Genomic DNA, 23,816 nt, shown 5'->3' with positions numbered 1-23,816 from the left:
AATTAAATAATGTGTTTATTATTATTTAAATAATAAAAAAGTATTTAAAGTATTATTGGACAAAGTGTGTGTCCTTTGCTGTGTATTGATTTGGCGATGTCTTGATAAAAGTGGACCACGATAGATAAATTTCATCGGCTAGATAGTGCGGATGGATGAGAATCTTACCAATAATCTGAACGGATGTTAGAGCACTCCCACCGTTGCAATTTGCTCGGGGGACCGGCTCCAGAACAAAGGCCCGAGGGCCGGTGGAAGGCGTCCAGCATGACGCAGGCCGGGGGACGGGGGAGGCCCGAGGCCCAGGCCCGTGAGGAATCGACAGGCCTTGAGCCCGGGGTGGGAGTGACGTCATGCTGACGCCAGGGTGGCGTCAGCGTATTATTTTATTTTTTTTGTGTCAGGCGCGTGCACCCCACCCGCGCGTGGGGGCGCGTCCTGACAGTTTAATCAGAAAAAAAAAAACTTTTGTCTGTTACCGTTGGGAAGCCACGTGGCTTCCCACGGTACGTTAGATCTTAACGGTCACTTAATGTGGACCGTTAGATCTCAACGGTAAAAAATTTTAAAACTGTCAGATTTAATATCCACCGTTCGATCTGAGATCAACGGTGGATATTAAAATGCTTTATAAATTAAAAAATAAATGAAAAAATAGTTTAAAAAATCTGAAAAGTTACCGTTGTGACACGTGGCACAATCTGGAGCGTTGGAATTCAAATTTTTTTATATCCAACGGCAGAGATTAATTAATTGAATAAAAATTCAAAAAAAAATGTAAAAAATTCAAAAAAATTCAAAAAAAAATGTAAAAAATTCAAAAAAATTCAAAAAAAAATCTGAAAAAAATTGTAAAAAAAATTGTTTTTACTTTTCTATAAATACCTTCTCATTATCATCTACCTTCACAACAATTTCATATTTTCTCAACCACTTTCAATCACATTCCTTTCTTTGTCTCAAAGTTTGAATCCATTTTTTTTCAACAAAATGACCACTGGTGCAGGTACGAATTGGTCGCTTATTGAAGATGTTGCGTTGTGTACTAGCTGGGTTGAAGTTACTCATAGTTCGCTTACGGGTAATGAGATGCAGTTGCGAGAAATGTGGAGTCTTATTCATACCAATTATCTTGAGAAAATTGGTGGGAAAAGAACCAAAGAATCGATGTCCAGTCGTTGGAAATTACTTAGCCAATCGTTTAGTACGTGGAGAGACGCTTTGGCACAAGCTAGTAATAATATTCGAAGTGGGGAAAATTACTCGGATATGGTAACAAGATATTATTATTTATTGTTTGTATTCTTTATTTGTTACGTACAAAATTTATTATTTATTGTTACTTATTTGTTACATTATAATTATGTTGTTTGTTACATTATAATTATGTTATTGTTACTTATTTGTTACATTTATTTGTTACATTATAATTATGTTGTTTGTATTATTTATTTGTTACTTATTTTCATTAAAATTAATGTATATATATATATATATATATATTTGTTAATTATTTTCATTATTTACTAAACTTGAAGCCTTCTTATTTGCTTTGTTACTTATTTTCATTATCTTTGTTACTTATATATATATATATATGTATATATTTGCTAGTTACTTATTTTCATTATAATTATTTATTTGTATTATTTATTTGTTACTTATTTTTATTGTGTAGGAACTTCAAGCACAAGCTTGGTATGCTGCCAAAACCAAAGGCAAAAATAAATCATTCAACCGGTGGGAATGTTGGAATATTGTCAAAGATTGTCCTAAATTTAGAGTTGTGCCAGTTGGTCCAGAAGTGCACATGAACAGCACCCCTCTAAACTCTACACCCGATCATGTTCATGAAGATGATGCAGAAGAAGTGCCCGAAACGCCCCTCCCTGAACAAGCGTCGGGTTCGACCCGTTTTCCAATTAGGCCTCAAGGTAAGAAGGCTACAAAGAGAAAAGGCAGTGCTTCCAAGAACGATTATGCAAAGTTCATGGAAGAACTTACTCGCCAAGGTGAATTGACTTTGGCGAGGGAACTGGCGAAAGATGAGGCTGATAAGGCTGATAAGGCATCAAAAGCAGCAGCTGTTGAGAGAGAATTTTATGCTAATGAGAGAGAAAGAGAACTACTTAGGCAAGAAAGGGAACATGTTAGAGAAGAAAGACGAGCTCAACAAGATCGTGAGATTATGAACATGTCTTTAGAAGGGAAGTCTCCAAATTCTAAATTTTTTTGGAAGTCAGAGAAAGCGGACGTGGTGCGAAGGAGGCGTGCAAGAGAAACAATAGCAAGCCAAGGTGGTTCTAGCACCGCAAGAGAAGATCATCCTAGCAGCACAAATTGGTTAAGTGATGATGAATAGAGTACTTTTTGTAATCGGAGCCCATAATTTTCCAATCACTTTGGGTTGTAATTTATTATTTATTGTTTGTATTATTTATGTTGTTTCCATGTTCATGAATATTTATTCAAATTAATTTGGTAAGTTATTTATATTAAGAATTAATTTGGTAAGTTATTTAATTTGGTAAGTTATTTATGTTGTTAAAAGTCCATTAAACATAAACATAAACATAAACATAAACATACTAAGAATTACATAAACATAAACATAACAAAATTACATAAACATAAACATAAACATACTAAGAATTACATAAACATAAACATAAAAAAATTACATAAAAAAATTACATAAACATAAACATAAAAAAATTACATAAACATAAACATAAACATATACTAAGAATTACATAAACATAAACATAAAAAAATTACATAAACATACCAAATAATAAAACACACCAAATAAAATAACATAAACATACCAAATTCAAAATAACACACTAAAATGAACTTAATTATCCTCAGCTTGTTTCAATGCCCACTGGTGCTCTATCAAGTCAATTTGTCGGGCATTGTGCATGTCTGGCATTTGAAATGCAGTATATCGTTGAATGAGCCTTTCATTGTAACGTCCATCCCTTTGTAATGGCTCATGTTGCACGGGGTCATCGGTGGCGTCATGAGCACAATATATACGTGTTCTTGAATTGTTCATCGGGTCTGGCTCATATTCATCAACAGCTTCATAATCGTACTCATCTTCCACAATCATGTTGTGAAGAATGATGCACGTCATCATGATGGATCGAAGCGACTCTACATCAAACAATCTGGCCGCACCCCTGACGATCGCCCAGCGAGCTTGGAGGATACCAAAACAACGCTCCACATCCTTCCTGCACCCCTCTTGACAGCTTGCAAAGTGTTTTTCCTTCGCACTCCGCGGACGTGGCACGGTTTTGACAAATGTTGACCAGCGCGGGTAGATGCCGTCAGCTAGGTAGTATGGCCCGTCGTACATACGTCCGTTGACCTCATATGTAACTTTTGGTGCCTTTCCTTGCAGGACATCGTTGAACACTGGGGATTGGGCAAGGACGTTGATGTCATTTTGAGCTCCCGGGACCCCGAAAAAGGCGTGCCAAATCCATGTATCAAAAGATGCCACCGCCTCCAGAATGATACTTTTTGCCCCTTTTCTGTCCCCGTAAGCGCCTTGCCATGCACTTGGACAGTTTTTCCACGTCCAGTGCATACAATCAATGCTTCCAATCATCCCAGGAAAGCCACGCATCTCCGCCTTCTTCAACAGCCGCTCCAAGTCCATGTGTGTGGGTTTGCGGAGGTACTCAGCGGTGTAGATAGATTCGATTGCTCCGCAAAACCTCATCAGGGACTCAAGAATGGTTGATTGCCCCATCCTCGTTATCTCATCCACTTGGTCTGCAGATGCTCCATATGCAAGCATCCGCAAGGCAGCAGTAATTTTTTGCTCCGGCAGTAGACCCATAGCACCAAAAGCATCTTTTTTTTGCACAAAATAAGAATCATGGTTGCAAACAGCAATCATGATTTTGTTGAACAAATGTCGTTCCATTCTAAAACGACGTCTAAAGTACGTATCAGGGAATGCACTATTAGAAACAAAATAATCATCCAAGAGTTCCATACCTCGTCGTTGCCTGTTTCTATCAATGTTTCCGGAACGCCTGGGCCTGCAGATCTGAGCCGCAGCTTGGATGACTCGACGGGAATGTGAGGCTCTGCCCCTTCTTACGTCGTCATCTCTCATTTGACGCTCCTCATCTTCTTCCCTCTCATTTCTTACCCCCTGCTGATTGAACATTGATTCTGATTGGTTAAACAAGTCTTCCTCTTCCTGATTCAATTCCCACATCATCCTTGAGGAAGAAGAAGAAGACATTGAAAGAAAGAAACAGAAACTATGAATATTGAAACTGATTTTTGTGAATAAGGAAGCAGAAATTTTGAGATCAATGATAGAGATCTTGAGAATTTTGGTGTGAGATTTGTGAAGATGGATGGTGGATTATATAGAGGATTCAGAAAGGATTAGGTTCTGCATAATGCCACGTGGCATGCCGTCATTCGTTAAAAATCTGATGGAAATCTATCATCCAAGATTGTTAACAGATTATGACACGTGGCATGTCGTCATTCGTTTAAAATCTGATGGAAATCTATCCTCAAAGATTGTGAACCGATTATGACACGTGGCGCGACGTGATTGGTTAATAATCTTATCAGAAATCCATATTATAATTATTTATTTTGTATTATTTAATAATACTTAGGATAATGACACGTGGCGCACCGACAACGATTAAAAATCTTATCCGATATTACATTTAAAATTCTTTTGTATTAATTTTATAAATAAAAAAAATACTAATATTTTATTGCCTATTGCCAGGGCTATAGAAGTGTAACGGTGGAGATGCAAAATCTATTGCCAGGGCTACTTACTGTTCATTAAGGGCAATTACTGTTCATTAGGTGGATTGAATAGTGAATTGCCAGGGGGGAGGGCTCCAACGCTGGAGTTGCTCTTATGAATGGATAATGACACATGATATTATAGGAAAGGTCGAGAATTTTAGCAAAAATCTATGACGATAATAACACATGCAAGATAAGACGAAGAGAACATTTAAAAATTAAAAAAGATATATTTGTGAATAGTAATCGCACTTGTCCTTACCCTTCATTTTTCGAAACTAGTGAACTTGCCCAAAGACAATACTTGTTTGGAGTGAATAGTAAGAGCAATTTTGTTGACCTTGCCCTCCAATTGTCATTGCCCTTCACCAACTAATAAATGTGCTCTTAGTCTACAGATTTACACTAATATCTATGAATGACAATTTGATTAGTAATGCTTTGGAGACTAAAATTTTAAGGGTAATGCTAGAGAGACTAAATTTGTATCCAGAATTTTATAAACTAAATGACATGAAAATTGATGATTGAAATATTATTCAAGCGTTGATAACGTGTTCATTTCTATTGATGACACATTATTTAGTTTACAAATTGTCTACAAATTTAGTACCTCTAGCATTATCCAAATTTGAAATCAAATTTGCAAACCAAATGATGTATCACTAATAGGAAATAAGCACGTTAATCAACGCTTAACGCTTAAGTAATAATTCAATCATTAACAACGATTTGATTAGATCCAATTTAATGAAACTGTTGGCTACAAATTTAAATTTAAGGAACCTTTTTTTTTCCCTGTTGGGACTGTAGGCTTAGCACAAAGTTGAATGGAAAAATTTATAAACCTATCGGCTAGGTTTGCTTACCCCACTGATTTTTTTTTTCGAAGGTTTTGGTAAATTAGACCGATGAAACATAAGGGTACAGTCGAAGTGATTAGCTACAATACAGTATGCAATTCAAATAGCATGAACGACAAATATTAGTACAGAGTATTTTTGTTATACTAAAATAACGAGAAAATACAAATTTCATGTAAAAAATGAATACTTGTATTTTCTCAAAACTAAACGATGAAATCCAACTAACCTCTTTCGAGCACTAAAAAAATAATTAATTGTAGCTCGTCACCAATCATCTTTTTAAAATACTCTTGGCCACGGGCGTGGAGACTTTTTTGCCGTGGATGCAGTCTGGCTGATTTGTCTCAACCAGTGCTGAAATTATAACCGCAATTATTGTTGGTGCATGATTGGCAGGCAAAAACTTAGCAAGAAAAAAAGATATCAAAAGGTAACAAACATGCAATGTGGGGGTAGTGGTTGCCGGTTGGCATGTTATATCACAAACTTTTGTCGTAAAAAAAAAAAAAAAAAAAAGATGTGGAGTATTGCCTTGGAAGAGTCCGGTAGTCCATGAATAGTAGTGTCATGAGAATCTAAACATAATAGCAATTTTCTTTTACGATTTATACCAACCAAATATATATATATATATATATATATAGACACACACAAACATATATATATAGGAGGTACCTAAGGGAAGGAATTCCATTTTTCAAGGTGTGGGTCCACATTACATCGAATTTTAACGATCCTAACCGTTTATTTTTCAATTTGCATCTTTTAGAATTATTCTTACAAAATATTAGTCAAATCAAAAATATTTGAGATATCTAATTGAGTTTAAAGAAATTGATGAACACTTTGTTTTATAATAAACGATGAAATTTCATTGTGATAATTAAATAGATAAATGTTTCAGATTGAACTGAATTTTTGTAAGAATGATCTATGAATCGAGCAAACTAAACGGTTCAAATAGTTGAAATTCGATGTGGAGTGAATTTTACAACTAATTCTCATTTATTGAATAGAGATCCTTTTGCATAAAATTTAATTTCTACCCTCCGAACATGCAAAAAATAAAATATGTAAGCATGGCTCGGTATAGTTCAATTCATATACTTTTTTTTTTTTTTTTTTTTTTTTGGTATAAAATGAACGGAACCGATCCATTTTCAATTTGAGAGGAAAGCGGACATAATTATTGCGATGTTCCGACTTTCATGTGAACATGGGCTTAGCTTAGGCCCCACCAATAGCCTAACATTTCTTGGGCCCTTAGGGGCCCATCATCGATCATTGTTGTTGTCGTATTTTAGTCTGAGCCGTTGGATCATTGAACGACTCCCGAGAAGGAAAGCATTTGAACCCTCGAATCTCGCACATCACGGAGCTTCCACGTGGTCAAAGGCTACAGCTCACTTCACCAAAAGCAAAACCTCATCTCGTCAAGTGCACATTCCTACAGCTCACTTCATTGGAAGCTATTAAATGCGGCCCAACTACCCCAATGGGCCTCCGTTCATAACGTCTTAAAGTCCATCTGAAAAACAAGAGAGATCTAACTTATATGATAGGAGGAAATAGTAAAAATAGAATTTTAACGAAAAGTTTATTGTTTATTTTAACGAAAAATCATATTTTTACATTGAAAAGTCAATCCTGGTATTATTCACTTTACCTTTTATTTTGTCCTTATTGTTAAAACTCAAAGTTTTCAAGCCATTTTCATTAATTTTTCTTAAAAATAAGTGTGTAAAACTTGTCTCCCTATAGATCTTTAATTGTCTTCGTTGCATGCAAATCTCTTTTATCATAAAGGAGTAATGCTAGAAATATTACATTTGCGTACCATATGATGCTGTAAATAATGCACACAACCAACATTCTATTATTATTAGATAGATTCATTAATCGATATAAAGCATATACAACACTTATTATTTTAAGTAGTATGCATGTGATATCAAAATATGGTCTATCTAACATTTTTCCTCGTAAAACAAAATTGGCCATTGTATAAACATCACAATGGTCGATGCCACCCCAAGCTGACGTGGACGGTCCAGATTGAAAGTACTCAACACCCAACTCCCCTTCATTAAATGAGCTACTTATACAAGACCTACTCTAAGATTTCCCTTTTATATATATCGTTACCTCTTACCAGCCAATTTGTTATTCCACAGTATCAAATCTCATACGCAAAGAAGAAAATACAAAATTCTTGAAATAGCTCGTTGAGAAGATGACGAGGAAAATGATTGCGGTGTTGTTCTCCGTTTTCGTCGCCTGCGCTTCTGTTGGGGACGTCAGAGCGGCAGCGCCAACGGTGGCGGAGAAGTGCAGCGACAAGTTCCAGAAGGTTGCGGTGTGCTTGAGCTACGCGACAGGGAAGGCGGAGATGCCGACGAAGGAGTGCTGTGATTCGGTGAAGGGGATAAGGGAGACTCAGCCGGAGTGCCTGTGTTACGTCATGCAGCAGGCGAACAGCGGGAGCGAGGAGATTAAGAAGATGGGGGTTCAGGTGGCCAAGTTGCTTCAGCTCCCCACTGCATGCAGCTTAAAAAACGCCACTGTCTCCGATTGCCCTAGTAAGTTTTAGAACGGTATCATTTTAGGTTTACATGCCTGTCTTGATATATTACTTTTCTTTAATACAAATCTTGAGTTGGATTTGGACTAAGTTAAATCACAAATAGTTTGTAACTAGGTATTAAACTTGTCAGCGAGTTAAATTTAGGACATTTCACTTTCAATTGGGAGGGATACTCATAGACAGTAGTTCCAAGGGCTTGTCCTAATATACTTCGTTAAATAAGGCGCATGCAGTACTTGGAAGGACCAAATCTATATAGTAACTAGTAAGTGTAGATTTGTGTTTAGTTAATGATGGTGGGATATTGCATATTACCTCTTAACGTCTTAAATGAACATAACAACAAAAATTGCAAACGGAAAGGAGGAAAAAGAAAAAGGAAAACAAGCAACCCCATCAGTGATCATTTTATCTATGAAATTCAGTTTTCTTCTCTTAAATAATCAAACTAGTCGTTTCATTTGTTAAAAGCGATGCAAATTAGTTTTGCGTATCAAAATAATATGATTGATAAAGTAGGTGATGCTAGAACATAAACCGTGTTCAATTTTTTTTATTTCAAGTCTCTGACAGGAGTCCCATATTCTTAGAGATTGTTCAGTGTAACCGAAACACAGGATGATACATTACATATCATTATGTAAGTGGTAGGATATGTGTGTTAAAAGTTAATAACTTACAAAATAAATTTTTTACCACTTATATAAAAACATGTTATAAACCATCCGTGTTCCGTTCATAATGAAAATTTTCTCCGCAATATGAACTCATTTGGTAATATGTGACATGGGGGAAAATGTTGAGTGGATCCTACCACTTGAGAGTGTGAAGAAAAAATTGGGAAATTTGAAGTTTGGATTTTTAAAAATTTTCCTTTTCGAGTAATATTAAAGAGATTATCTTTACAAAACATAAGATTAGTATTACACTTATTTCTATTTCTATTTCTATTGCTTTGCAACCCTTCTCAACAATTACAACAAATTCAATCATTATTTATTTTTCATCCAACATATCTCATCCAAAAATTAAGTATATATTTTAAATGGTCATTTATCACAAAGGGTAGTGCTATCCACATGCAATTTTTTATCTTCCACACACCCATGTTAATTTATGTCATTTGAACTTCTTCAGTTCATTCGACGGTCAAAAATTGAGAGAGGTGTGTGATAGCACTACCCTATCACAAATCAATAACATTTAAATTAAAATTCATCATTCACTTTTAATTAAAAACAAATTGTCTTTCACTTATGCACAGGCATATTTATTCCCTATTCTTCTTGAATTTCGTATATTTAGCCATTCCAAATCCCAAATTTATTGAATAAAGAGCAAGAAGGTTTGTAATACTCTATAAAACATTTGTTTCTATTCTATCCCACCTCGTACTTGAGTTTTAGGGTTTCCAAAATTTTTATTAGTTCTCTCTATTGAGTTTAATCATTCTTTCAATAGAAGTATTGATGATATCATACAACGGTTTCGAAATATGAAATTCGTCAAGAATAATTATGATTACTATGAATAGATAAAATTATCTAAGGAAAATTAATGAAAATGACTTGAAAACTTTGAGTTTTAACGATAAGGACAAAATAGAGGGTAAAATGAATAGAATCAGGATTGACTTTTTAGTGTAAAAATGTGGTTTTTCGTTAAAGTGAACAGTATTGTGAGCTTTTCGTTAAAGTTCCCAATTATCTATGCATATGTTAATTTTGACTACTTAATTATTCGGATATATATTTATATATTATGATGTTTTGCATTATTAATTTTATTTATGATGTTTTACATTAGTAACTTTATAACCACTATTCAAATTTTCTTCTCTGTGTGAGGCCTATTCTCACGATAAATCCTGGCTCCACCACCACTCCAACCACCAACCAGAAATATGGCTCACATATATACGGCCACTGGCACCAGTAGATAGCCATTAATTAGGTTAAAAAGTTGATTGGCTCTTTATTAGGTTGAGAAATGCTCAAAAGTGAAATTTTTCATAGACTCTCTGCTACGAGAAATTTTTAATTATGATAAGAACAAAAGTGGTATACTATGTGTTTTAATAGGAGTGGTGGGAAATTTTATTTTTTAAGTTATTAATTTTTAAGCACACATATCCCATAATTTGTATAATAACACGTGATGTACCATCCCGTGTACCGATCACATTGAAAGACACGTGATGTACCATCCTGTATACCGATCACACTGAAAAATCTCTGCTCTGCCATTTCACAATTTAACTTTAATTTCCGTGCCAACATTATAAAACATTACGCCAAAAACATGAAGTAACTGAGAGTCCGAGAGTCTCGCTTTTGTGAAAGTTTTCTTAGCATTTCTCTATTAGATTAGGGTATCCTAATTAACCTTACTTAATGTGTGACACAAAGATCTTAATCCTACCTCATTAATGACTTTGCAATATTGTGGTTTGAATGGCCAGGGCTTTTAGGCATACCCGCGGGCTCACCTGAGGCTGCTGTCTTCACCAATAATGCATCATCAACAGCAACTCCCACTACTGGAGCTGGCGGACAACAATCGGCACCGGAAAAGGCCCGCAATTCCAACGGAGTTACAAAGCTTGGACCCCAGCATGCTGGTCTGAGGGCAATGGCTGTGGCCATCGTTTTCTTTGCATTCCCTGCTTTCTATGTTTAGCTAGCATCTGATCAGAAGATGAAGGTTCTCTTGTGAGGAATATTTTACGTCCTTTTTGTTGGTCGTTTCTGTGTGATCTTTTTAGGGTTGTTAACATTTGATTGCCTTTGCGGTAATTTGTTGTTTCCTTGGACTCGGTATCTACGTTTTGTGAACTGCATGCTGTAGTTGCCCACTTTGGCAAACTTCTAAGTTTAATGTTCATTTGTTGTGGTGGGAGCAGATTAGTATTTATCTGAATCATCAAACATTTGAAGCAGTAAATATTTGAATCATCAAAAAGGTTTCTTTATCTAAATTGCGGAAAGAAAATACGACGAACTCAGGTGCATAGGAGAGCATCTTCTTTTGCTAATTTTGGCTATGCTCACATGTACATAGAAAATCACAGGAGGAGAAAACTGTATGCAGAAACAACTTTTGAAAACGCCAATAGGAGTCGTGCTGTATATGCAGGGAACAATGAACTTTTAAATAAATTTGTGCCTTGGAATTCAATTCTATGAGTAAATGGTCCTCTGGTAGCTCAACTGCTCAAGCCAAAGAGAAAGTAAAGGCACCAAAATATACTGTTTCTCACACCGCGGCAGCTGACAAAGAACAGAAGTGTCAAAGGGTTTTTGGCACTTCACAATAATTTTCACAGCCAAGAGTTAATCTTTACCTCTGTAAATTGAGTTTCTCTACTGTTTAACTTGCTTGTGGTCATTATTTTGACTGATGGGAAGTGGGGAGCATGTACGTCGCTTGGCTGGGAACGGCGCCACCAGTAATTGCCATTAGTCCAAACTCCCTGCAGTCAAAAGTCAATAGGACTGCCTGTGATACCATGTCAGCCTGTCCACAGAGCAGGACTGTGCGCTGGCATTAACCTCTGTCCAATTGTAACGTTGCAAAGACAGAAAAATGCATGTACTTCTCTTGTATAAACTGGGATAAAAACACTTCAAACTCAATATTTCGAAAAAAGTTTGGTTTACTATACATTCATCGATGGCACCTAACCTATACGGATTTTGACAGACCGTGCTCCACCCGATGAGCTAATTCCAACGTGTCCAAATGCCAGAGGTGAATCCGTTCACGATATGTAGGACCGACACCATTCGAAGGTTAGTGTTCCGTCTTGTTTAGAACAATCATGTTCGACTTTACACATATTTACTCACTCACTAATCAATTATAGTTTCGCTTGCTATTCTTAATAACGAAGAGCGGCTCTCTTCAAATCATCACAATGTTGCAAGACCTATCTTACAATGTGTCTCGTGTAGACATATTGTGGAGGACGTGAAAGCTATGTTGCGTATGATCATCGGAGCTACTATCATCCATGTGCGTCGCCAAGCCAACAGTGTTGCTCGTGGCCTCATGCACACTAGGTCAAGGTCTTTAAAGTGTCCCATGGTTAAAGTGAACATATACGCTTACTTAAGAAAAAGATAAAAAAAAAACACCTAATAGTCTTCGATTCGGTTCCATCTGGACCGTCCATCCTAACCGAACTTGCAATCTGAGAGGGGAAGGGGAAACACGAAACGCTGCGCTGCGATCGACCGGCCAATCAAATCCACATAATCGTATAGAAGAACCCTCACAATATCTTCGTCGAGTCCTCCAGCCAGACAGCCAGCGCTACCGTTGTTTCTGTTGGGGCAAATTGCGTTCCTCTCTGATATTCGAACCGGAATCTGATATCTCGCCGTTGATATGTCTCAGGTAATCGCCTCCCACTTCATTCAATTTCAATTTTTGCCTTTGCATTTTTCCAAATCACCGCGACGGAAGCCAAAATTAGGGATTTTGGCGCGCCGGACGAAAGTTCCAATTTTTTTAGCCGCGAATAAATTTGATATCTTTGTGTTCAGGTTGATAACAGAATTTCTTCAGCAGCCAAGCGTGCTAGAACCGATGGTATGCCTTTTTTCAAATTTTCAATTTTTTAATTGAGGTCCTTTGATTCCTTTTTTTGTATTTTTTTTTTTTTTTTTTTTAACAAACGATATTATTTACACTAAGGGGAGGGGGTGGGCTTAGCCTCACAATATGCTAGCAATAATGTAGTTTAAACTCGCATTTGGCGAGAACTAAGACCTCTTACTTACAAGTGAAGAGAAATACTACTAGACCGTAGTAGTAAGTGACGTTTTTTTTATGTTATTAGCTACAGATGATTTTATTTTTTTTGTTTTATTTTAGTTCATTTATTTGGAAAATCTAATATCTGTAATTGTATATAATGTGCATGTATTGATTCATAAAGTTTTGATTGTGGATTTAGGGTTTAATGAATTTGTATGATTTTTGGTGTTATGATTTCGGAGTTCATTATACGTACATATGGTGTTTGTAGGTAGTCGAAGGGAAGATGATTGGACCTGCCCTAGCTGTGGGAATGATAATTTTTCATTTAGAACGACTTGCAATATGCGTAATTGCACTCAGCCAAGGCCTGCGGATCATAACTCAGTAAGACACCGACCACGATTACACTAAATACTTATGTTAATTGGATGAGTGTGATGCTTATAATGCATATTTGAAATTTTGAAGTCGCTTTCTCAATCCCGTTTGCTATTTTTGTTGTTGAAACTTTGCATGATTTGTCCGTTGGTTTTCGCTTTTTTGTTTAAAAGACAAAAGAGAGATGGAGGTCAAGCGGCAAAGGGGATTTATGTTGCCAAACTTCGCTTTTTATAATGAACACTTGTATATTTGGGCTGATTATATTTTTGATAATTGTGTTTGACTTGGAATCTTTGTTGGGTTAATTATGTTAGATATAGATATTAAGATCCGAGCTTTGTACATTTCAGAAACCCGCTGCTAAGCCTTTCCCTGCCCCACAAGGTTACACGTCTGCTGCTCCTTATCTGGGCTCTGCTGCACCCTCCTCAATGTATCTTGGTGTGCCACCCTATGGTTCTTCTATCTTCAATGGATCATCCGTTCCTCCGTATGATGTTCCATTTTCAGGGGGGTCAGCATATCATTACAACTACAGCAGCCGCCTATCTACAGGCAGCCCCTACAGACCTCTGCATTTGTCTGGACCAACACCATATTCTAGTGGATCCATGATTGGAAATGGTACGCTTTCTTGATTTATCCTATGATGATTTTGTTTTTTCTTACTTGGGTAATGGATTAGTTAAGTACATTGATTTTTATACGCTGTTTAAGCAAGTTTTTCTTTTCCCGTATACAATGTTGTGGTTTTCCCATGTTGCTGTAACCTTTGCTTATGGAAGTTCCATGTGAGACTGTTATTGCTAGATGATTTAGTGTCTTATGGTTTCTCTTTTGATTTTCTAATTTTGCAGGTGGAATGTATGGTATGCCCCCTCCTATGATGGATCGGTTTGGCCTGGGTCTGCCCATGGGCCCTGGCCCTATGGTATGTGCAAAAGCTACTGTTATTGTTGCATTCTTCACATTTAGTCATCTTCGTTCCCTAGAACAATCTGCTTGATACATGTTTTCTATTGCTATTTTATAATTTAATCCAATTTTTGCTCAGTCATTTAATTACATTTGATGCTATTTGGGCTCTCAAATTTTCCTATATATTTCTTTCCAAAGTTCAGAGGAAACATTTCTTTTCTTTTGTTGAACTTGCAACAGAATTCCTTGATCTTGGATGTGGTAAAATTTATGTATTATTTTCTGTGCAGGGACCAAGGCCAGGATTCCTTCCAGATGATAAAGCTCAAAAGAAGGGCACAGGTGAGTCATCTAGTCTCCTTTCGAATCACTAGTCGTTGTTGGACATCATGTAAACAATATATATAGAAATGATCATTGAATTTTCAACTTTATTGCACATTTAGATGCTACACGTGACAATGACTGGGCATGCCCAAAATGTGGAAATGTCAACTTCTCATTTAGAACTGTTTGTAACATGAGGAAGTGCAATACGCCAAAGCCTGGATCTCAGGTCTCTCTCTCTCTCACTCAATCTCTCTCACACATGCATTTATGTATCTCTTTTCTCTGAATATTTTACATATAAGTTTCTCTTGGGGATCAATTTTTCTGACATGCAATGTTCTTTTCTATAGCAGCCTGCAAAGAGTGACAAAACTTCTAGTAAGTCATCCCAGGCGTTGTTCTCACCGAATTAATTCCTTTCTCCTTTCATTGTTCTTGACTCTATTAACTTTGTTGTCCTCTTTTTTAACGTCAATAACTATTTTTGTTTACAGAACAAAAAATGCCAGAAGGTAGCTGGAAGTGTGAGAAATGTAATAATATAAACTATCCATTTAGAACCAAGTGTAACAGACAGAACTGTGGAGCGGACAAACCAGCCGAGTCAAAGAAGTCCCCTTCACCTGCTCCGAATGAAAATAATCAGGTTTGTTGCATTAGATATTTTCTCTGGATTTCTATTGGTTGCTTGGAATCCTTGTTTTTGGTGATGTGTATACACATTTCAAACATAATATACATCTTATGCTGTGAACTATTAATGGATCAATTTAAAAGCTTTTCTTCTGCACTTGATTTTTGTTTCTAAACTGTAGTGAATTTTGATTCTAGCTGTTTAATTTTCCTTGTGTATTTTTCAAGTGCATCTGTTAATTTATAATTGTCTACTGTTCCAGTGAGTACTAGACATAATTGAGGGTTGAGAAGGTCCAGAGTTGTCATCCAGCATTGCTCAATATGGGTGTCTGAAAGTCAGTCTTGTCGTCGTGTTGCAGCGGTTATCGAGTTACTCTACTTTATCATGATCTGTGTCAAGTTGTATTAACTGCTATGGTATTTATGGTCTTTGTGGATTGTACAATGCATCTTGTGTCCGCCAGTACCATCTGGCATGCGTTTTACAGGTTGATTCTGGTTTCTATTAGCTAGACCCTTTGCTTTTGGAATCAATTCATCTTTTCTAGTCAGTACGTTACCACGTATGATATGGTACCAGTTGGCTATAAAGGTTACTGTAGTCCGTATGTTTCTGGTTTTCATTTGATTCAAATTGTCCGTCTTTTAAGTATCTATGGTTTGACCGGTACTTCTGTTAGAAGCGTATGAACCCCCCAAGTTTGATTGTCTTACTGTTAAAGAGTTGGGGACAGAAAGGTTTCTTTTTTAGTCAGTTGCTTATAGTTCAGTTTCGAGTTGCCCATTTGCCTTGTTTCCACGTTGTGGCTGTTGAAATTCTGTCAGGACTTTGGCTCTGGTATATGGTGGTTCCACGTCTTATGGCCGTCGTTAATCCTGTGGCCTTTTTAAAATTATGTTTACTGTTTGACAGGCCGTTCAGTGTCATGATATACATCCTTCCCCGTGTTTGTTGTGTAGAGTGACATAATACACCTCATATGCAGCAAAGAAATTGGGGGTTCATATGACAGGTCTCGGGATCTAAGTTAAGTTTCGACTGAACAAACTGCATCATGTTTGTGCCAAGGGTCTCAATCTAATTCTACTTTGTAACGTTTTTCAAATAAAAAAAAACAAATACGTTTTCATCGCTGAGTTTTTATGTTTCTGTCAGGTCAAATTGGGTCTCTGTTTGAAAGTTTGAGATTTTGTGCTAGCTGAGTGGTGAGTTTAATAAATGCGAAATTGAAAAAAAGTGGCCCTTGAGTTGTTTTTATTTTATTTCAATAGAATTTAAGGTCTGGTTTTCTTCTTCATTTAGTCAAATTTGTAGAGTGAGGATCCTCGCTGGATTCTCCAATCACATTCGTTTATCGTACATCGTGTGGTTAGTTTTGTCAAGTACTGTTTATGTTCAATTTTAATTTAAAAAATTTACATGATTTTTAACCGCACGATGAACAATGAACGGATATGATTGGAAGATTCTCGCCGGATCCTCTCCTGAAAATTTGTAGAGGTAAAAAAATTGTCAGAAAGCCGTGGTTGGTCAAAATAATCTTTTGCGTCAATATGTACAATCCTTCTGGCTCCCCATTGTTATATAGGGAGCAACGAGCCCATTTTTCAGGTTTACAATTTCCCACAACCAGTTGAAGGCGGCGTTTCGAAGGCGAACGTTGGTGGCCTGGCCTTGTGAACGGTGCAGGCGACCTGGCTGCATGGAGGTACGAGTTGCGGCCAAGGCATTGTGATTGCGGTTGGGCGCTAAGAATCGGCTGGCGGAAATTGGTTTTGTTTTTTCCATTTGGTAGAAGTATTTATTAAGAGAGAAGAATAGATAGTGTTGTCAAATGTATATATGCGAAATTTAAATGATGACGGCAGCTCATGAAATACGTACAGGTTCGAATGGTATTCTCGGTAAGGGATCTATCTCTTAAGTTCCTTGACCACCGGAAAACAAAAAGTCCGGTGGATTCCTTCAAGGTTCACAGCACCCTGTTAAAAGTTGCAAGAAATCTGAGCTTTGGGAGGGGCATGTTAACATCCCCTTTCAATTTGACGTACAAGTCGCAACAAATGAAAGAAAATGCATGTGTAAAGCAATGTAACAGTGAACCAATTTGCTACAATTTGTCAAATTATACAAGCCATAACAAAGGAGATATGGTAGCACCAGATTAAACGCATACACAGCTCTTGCATTCGCAACCGATAATATGCCTAATCCCCGGAATTTCGTCCTTGAAAAACCAAAGCAGTGCCCAGTTTCTGGAAGACAATGACAGATTTTTATCAGCAGCGTCTACCAAAAAGGTACTCAAAACAGAGATTCAGGTCTCACAATTTTTTCAACACAAAACTTCATCAGTGTAGTAATCAAGAGGCGAAGAAAAAGCAAATATAGCGGTAAGATCAGATACGCAATGCACAAAAAAAACTCCGCCAAAGGAACCAACCTTAACATGATAAGTTATGCGGGTGAAAGGACAGTACCCCAGGTGGAGTCAACTGAATTGGTTTGGGTTATAGCCAAACTCGTACGGCGCTTTGAACTGATGAAGATCCTGAAATTGGTTGCCAACATTACTGTGTGAGTGGGAAACGTGTGCTTGGGAATCTAGGGATGGATGCTGAGTTTGCCAGTACTCTGAAGAGGCTGGCACACCTTGAGTCATCGCATGCATCCCCTGTTGAGGTGAGTTGTTATGATAACTTTGATTGGTATCAAGTGGAACAGATTTCCCCTCGCCTGAGACCCAAGGACTCGTTGACAGAAGAGAGAGAGCACGATGAATATCCTGCGTTGCATCCAGGTTGAAAGAGATCATAGATTCTTCAGCACCTGCAAACATCACCAATTAAAACTTACACACCACCTACAATGATGTGACACTACCCAAATCGGGATTAGCAAGATCTTTTTTTCTGTGAGGTTCAACAAATATCAAACAGGAATCATAACAAAAATTGATTGTTGGTCATGAATCATAAGGCAGTCTGCATTTTGAAGTAAAACAGACCTCGGTTAACAACCTCAGCCGCAGTGCCCTTAGATGGTGACAGCCTACTGGAATCCTGATAAAGCACATTTATCGAGCCTGGACTTCCATTGTTAGGAAAATTTAGCTGCCTGGCAGTGCCTCCTGCTTTTGCAGGATTTGGAAAATACTCTTTCGTTTGTGCAAACTTGAGGTTGCACGAGCCATCCCATGTTAAATTTGAAGCATGCTTTGTGTAAACATAGGGACCTGGGTCCAAAGAAAGGCTCATGGCATCTGCATCGGAACAGAAACCCAGCTCAACTTTAATGGATAAGCAACGGGGCAGCACAAATATGATTTCAAGTATTTAACATTAGCTTTAATCTAAAAGCATGCCTGATGACCAGTATTGCAGTTGGCTAATTTCTCAGTAAAATTCATTACTTGAATCGTACTAGATGGGTGAATGTCGAAGAACACTCAAAAGATTAAATTATTAGATGGGTGAATTAAACCCTGGTAGGTTTATTTGCATTCTTGACAACTCTAAAAAGAAACAGAAACATACCGTTTAAACTAAGATTTCAACAAAATGGTCTACATCATGATTTGATGTATGTCAGTAAATAGCAAGAATTTAAGTGAGTCCAATACCTGTGCTGAACAGTGATGAAGACAGCCTTGCTGGGTGTCTCACTACTTCTGTCTGTGGCTTGCGGCGCCTTGCATTGTGATCAGAAAGTCGCCTGCGACAGCTTCGCTTGTTTTCATCAAATTCAGAAAGGCCATGGAACCTGGTACAAAGGATTTATGCATATCAAGATCTATGTTAGAAAAGAACTAAAGCTCATTCTGATTTAACTGCTAAAGAAACAAAACATCCTTGTAATTCAGAAAACAAGTAATTGCGGGGTTGCTGCATCACCCAAAGAATCTCTACCAAGCTTTACCTGCTACACTGTTGACAAAACCGAAGCTCCACACCATCTACAACAACCTTCGGAGATTTGGAATGATTTGCGCAAATTCTATGTTTGCGATGGTAATCTTTGGCTGATGAAAGATCAAGATTGCAGCCTTCAACTTGGCAGTGTGATGCAAATGCACTCTGAGCAGCAGACTTAAACCTCTTTGTCTTTGTTGCCATAGATGTGGAAATAACAGAAAGAGAAGAGGTCTCATGATTATTTCCAGCACAAACGTCTTCGAAGTACATCCGCTTACCAAGCTTTAGACTTAGCAATGGCTCGCCAGAGCCAGCCGAAACATCATGAGTTGGAGAAGATCCAAGGGCCTCGGCTGCAGCTGAATCCTTTTTATCAAAGAAATCCTTCGGGAAACCTTCAAAAGCCTCTAAGTTGAAATTGGATTTCTTACTTTCCTCAACTGAAGAATTGACAGAAGCTGATTTCGAACTCTTTGATGAACCATCTCCCAAATCAGAGCCAGAAACCCCACTACCCCCATCACCCCCAGTCGAATAGAAAGATTCAGAGTTCATTCCTCGTTCCCCTTCAATTCCCCAGTCTGCTGGTTGTAACTTCCTAGGATTTTCAGTAACTTTTGTACCATACATGAAAAGGTTATCCAAATCCCACAGTGAAGGAGGTTTTTCATTCCACTCCATCATCAGCACCGAATTCATAAAACTACTCCAAAATCGTGTCTTCAAATAACACAAAAGCACCCAGTCACCAGACTCTGCAAACGTATAAATATCAGATAAAAATATATATAAGCACATATGTAGCAAAGTACATGGGAGGATCAATACAGTACAATGTCAACTAACTAATCAATAAACACTATAAAAACAAGAAAGCAAACATAGTAAATCTTTGCAGACTGAAGAACAATGTGGAACTACTTGAGCTCAGATCCGAACAACCACAAAGTTCAAAAAATGCAGATCAAACAATTCAATACATAAGCGAAAGAAGTATATCGCAGCAGATAAACAGCTTTCCAACTCCTGTAAATATTTTCGCAGCTATAACTAGTACCTATAAATCACCATCCTTCTAAAGCTAATAAATTTTGCCAGATTTTTAAGGCACACAGCCACACACAGCTGCAATAATCCCCATTTACTCCATTCGACCGAAGACAAAAGGCACCGAATACATAAATCCAGAACCCTACCTATTGTATTCCACACGTCCAAGTCATTTCTTCTCAGTCAAGTACTTTTAACAAGCCCCACCGATTCACAAACTTACTACAAAACCTGAACCTCCAGTAAGTTTGTCAACCGTTCCCCATTCCCCTGCAAATATTTTGAGGTAAATTTCATGCTAACCTGGATTTTTATCCTCTGACCACATATAAAATTTACCACCTTTATAAAAGATTATACATGGACATTACCTCTGCATCTCTCCCACTCTCTTCAATTATTTCAAATAATTGTTTTCTTTCTTCAACTGTAACTTGTTACCGTCACCTATACATGCATACCTTGTACTTTCCAGACCCTTAGCTCAATCATTCATATATACAATACGGTTACAATCTAAAGTCGGCCATTAAATAAGCCCCACCCACTACACCCTATCAACTATCAACCAATATTTCACACTTCAACCTCCATTGCTCTGCAATTCACACATTCCTCCAACAAACCTCAAAGCCTCTCGCAGAGGCCTCGTAGCTCAGTTGCTTAAGAGCATTGTCCATGGCACCCGAGGTCTCGAAACTTGAATCCTCCTACCCTAATATCAATCGTATCAAAAATATTAAAAGTAAAAGCTCAAAGCCTCTTCCTTTCTGGTCATTAAGAAATTGGCACCAGCCAACAACCATGATCACCCATCAAACTAAGCCGCTCAATATCTTAATCAAATGGGGTTTTAATCCTAACAAGAAAGATTAATTCTTTATGATTTTCCTAAAATCTTGTTTACTAAATACCCAATAATTTTTTTATTTTAATTATAAAAAATCTGGAACCAGACCCCCCAAAGAAATTGCTTTTAGGCATATTACCAAAGAAGCTCAATAATTTTCCAGTACAATACATATGAGAAAATACAAAATAAAATTTCAGTTCCCAATAAAGTTGGACCTCTTATTATTGGAAACAGATTAATACAGGGAGAAAGAAAGAAATAAAAATCTAAAACTGATAATTCCAAAATTAGAAATTCCAGCAGCTTCGATCGTCATAATTGCTCTCTTGTTTCCCCCAAAATACATACCAATCTAAAATCGGCACAACCACAACCGCAGCTACTGATCGTTTCCCAAAACTTCCAACATATAACATACAACATACATATTGATTCCATTCAGCACAAAAATAAAAAACAAAAAAACCCAACTTTTATACCATGAAATGCTGCAAGTGCAGAGGGAAAAAGGAGAAAAGTGAAAAAATGGAAAATGATTGCGAGCTGAGGTTGTAATCAGTAAAACTTACATGGTGATTTGGGGAGGTTGCAGAGGAGATTGCTTTTGGTGTATTAAAGAAGGAAAAGCTTTTGTTAGCATCAATCGTCCGTTCCCTTTCCAAAGTTTCAATCTTTGGTCCTAAAAATTGACCCCAGAGAGAGAGAGAGAGAGAAAGAGAGAGAGAGAGAGAGGAAGTACCGCCACTTGCTCCCTCACTCGGTCTCACACTTATATTGTGTGATTTTTGTTTTTGTGCGTGAGATCAAAAATGCTATTTCTACCGTTTAATTGTATAATGGGCTCTATCAATATCATAAAGATGGTGCAAATAGATAGTACAGTGTAGCATTACATAAGTGAGATATCAAACTTTTTGGCACAGTCTCACACCCGCTCCCCTCACTCATGTTTGTCACCTTATGTTTTTTTATAATATTAACATACAAATTAACGTGAAGTTATAAAATGACAAAATAATCGTAAAAATTTCACTTTGATCCAGTTTCTTTAGCATTTCTCTTGTTTTATCATTCCCTTTTTCGTTTTGGGATTTAGCGAGACTCTTTATTATTGATTCATGACTGAAAAAGCAGCTCAAATTGATGAGCTTTAGTGCGAATAGTATTCTTAACTTATAACTTTTAGACTTTTTAGCTAAAATAATTCATAAGATTATCATAACTTTTTATTTTGGTTCTTGAGAGTTAAGATTGATAAAAGTGGTCAATGAGATTCTCCATTGTCAATTATTTTAGTTATTCTGTAAAAAAGTTTTTGTTAGATTGAAAAAACTACCCGTTCAAAGGAATTGGTTGATTTGACAAAAATACCTTCAATTTAATAGAGATTTCTCACAAAATGATTGACAGTAGACAATCTCATGGACCACTTTTATCGATTTTAAATCTTTCGGATGAAAATGAGAAATTATATCAATTTCAATGATCATTTTGAATGAAAAAACCTAGCTTTTATTGTGTCAATTTATGACTTCATGAAGTTGACTGTTATGGTCAATCTAAATCACACACTACATTATTTTACTTGTATTTTATTATTGATAGTATTGAAATGGTAGATAATCTAAAACTTACCACCCCATACATGTTTTTATGGTTGGAGACTTGGAGTGTGGTTATATAATAATCTACCACAAAAGACGTTACCAATGTCATGTGAAGCCTTCTTTAATTGGGAATTTTGGTTAGATTAAGGAAAGTAAACTTAGGAATGTGTCTTGTACTAACAACTTGGACTAATTTACAATATGACTGCTAATACTAAAATAAAATTAGAGATCGTCTCCATGTTAGGGACTCGAGATCCACTCTAGATGTCTGTGTTTGAAGCATGCAAATCAAAAGATCTGAACCACTCAATTTTAATTGTACATTTTCTATTAGTTCATTTTACTAGCCCACTTTACAAAGACTCAAAAACTTAAACAGCTTAGATCTCTTTCTCTCTTTTGAACGGTATAGAATATCTTAATTTGCGTGTTTCGGACACAAAGAATCGAGTACATCTCCACCCCATGTTAGGACTTGGGCCAAATCATAATTTAACTTAAGATACTCATAATTAATAATTTAGTTTAAGATACATAAAATCAACATAGGATGGGATTGAAAGTAAGAATAATCTATTGGTTGGAGAGAGAGAGAGAGTGAGAGTTGGGTTTGGTTTTGTTTGCACAAGTATGTGTTTAAATATTCATGCGATATAATTAATTAATTTTGGCTAAACCTAGTTGTGTGTAATAAACAGTAAGTTCGTGTGGATTGAGGTTGGCAAATGGAAACAATTAGTTAACTAATCCGATAAATTAATTAAATCGAATTTCAAGATCTCATGCTGAGAAGGGCACATGTTGTTCATTACTTTCTGCCATTTGGGATTCATTGTTTTCAAAATATCAAATCAACGGACGCCGCGTACGCATTGGAATAATAAAAAGAGTGGCAATTAGTTCATTCAAATGGAACTACTTACACTGCGAGCAGTGAGGAATCTAGGATTTGAAGTGAGGTGCATAAAAAAAAATATATAGTTTATTCAATAAGGTATTTCGCCGAACACTTGGCAAACTTATTATAGTTAACCAAATTATGTTGTCCACAAGTCAACATATATAGACTTAACACTCTAGCATGCATTATATTAAACACTTGT

At 36.8% G+C, this 23,816-nt stretch overlaps 3 protein-coding genes across 8 annotated transcripts; 2 read left to right on the top strand and 1 right to left on the bottom strand.

Annotated features, from left to right (window-relative positions):
• Window positions 1–7,822: 7,822 nt before the first annotated feature.
• LOC103961453 (non-specific lipid transfer protein GPI-anchored 1) lies at window positions 7,823–11,167 on the top strand. The gene is made up of 2 exons (XM_009374000.3): window positions 7,823–8,251; window positions 10,718–11,167. The coding sequence occupies exons 1-2, from the start codon at window positions 7,906–7,908 to the stop codon at window positions 10,933–10,935; spliced, it is 564 nt and encodes a 187-aa protein (XP_009372275.2). The 5' UTR covers window positions 7,823–7,905; the 3' UTR covers window positions 10,936–11,167.
• A 1,234-nt stretch (window positions 11,168–12,401) lies between these two features.
• LOC103961452 (ranBP2-type zinc finger protein At1g67325) lies at window positions 12,402–15,893 on the top strand. 2 transcript variants are annotated; one of them, XM_009373999.3, is made up of 10 exons: window positions 12,402–12,654; window positions 12,804–12,849; window positions 13,289–13,404; window positions 13,752–14,025; window positions 14,259–14,332; window positions 14,610–14,661; window positions 14,766–14,875; window positions 15,003–15,027; window positions 15,144–15,295; window positions 15,546–15,893. In XM_009373999.3, the coding sequence occupies exons 1-10, from the start codon at window positions 12,646–12,648 to the stop codon at window positions 15,546–15,548; spliced, it is 861 nt and encodes a 286-aa protein (XP_009372274.2). In that variant the 5' UTR covers window positions 12,402–12,645; the 3' UTR covers window positions 15,549–15,893. The 2 variants fall into 2 exon arrangements, with proteins under 2 accessions (XP_009372274.2, XP_009372273.2); XM_009373998.3 differs by having other exon boundaries at window positions 12,408–12,654; window positions 15,000–15,027.
• Window positions 15,894–17,290: 1,397 nt separating this feature from the next.
• LOC103961451 (squamosa promoter-binding-like protein 2) lies at window positions 17,291–21,869 on the bottom strand. 5 transcript variants are annotated; one of them, XM_009373996.3, is made up of 6 exons: window positions 21,673–21,869; window positions 19,205–19,955; window positions 18,909–19,048; window positions 18,294–18,548; window positions 17,730–18,115; window positions 17,291–17,541 (listed from the first exon to the last, which is right to left on the bottom strand). In XM_009373996.3, the coding sequence occupies exons 2-5, from the start codon at window positions 19,897–19,899 to the stop codon at window positions 17,778–17,780; spliced, it is 1,428 nt and encodes a 475-aa protein (XP_009372271.1). In that variant the 5' UTR covers window positions 19,900–19,955; window positions 21,673–21,869; the 3' UTR covers window positions 17,291–17,541; window positions 17,730–17,777. The 5 variants fall into 5 exon arrangements, with proteins under 5 accessions (XP_009372271.1, XP_048430739.1, XP_048430738.1 ...); XM_048574782.1 differs by having other exon boundaries at window positions 17,767–18,115; XM_048574781.1 differs by lacking the exon at window positions 21,673–21,869 and adding an exon at window positions 21,583–21,667.
• Window positions 21,870–23,816: the final 1,947 nt, after the last annotated feature.

This window comes from the organism of the source record quoted next, unplaced genomic scaffold, assembly GCF_019419815.1.
Source record: "Pyrus x bretschneideri cultivar Hongxiangsu unplaced genomic scaffold, Pyrus_bretschneideri_v1 Contig74, whole genome shotgun sequence".
In the NCBI taxonomy this organism is placed as follows: Eukaryota; Viridiplantae; Streptophyta; class Magnoliopsida; order Rosales; family Rosaceae; genus Pyrus; species Pyrus x bretschneideri.
Note: the sequence above shows the minus strand (reverse complement) of the source record. Positions and strands in the feature narration are given on the sequence as shown.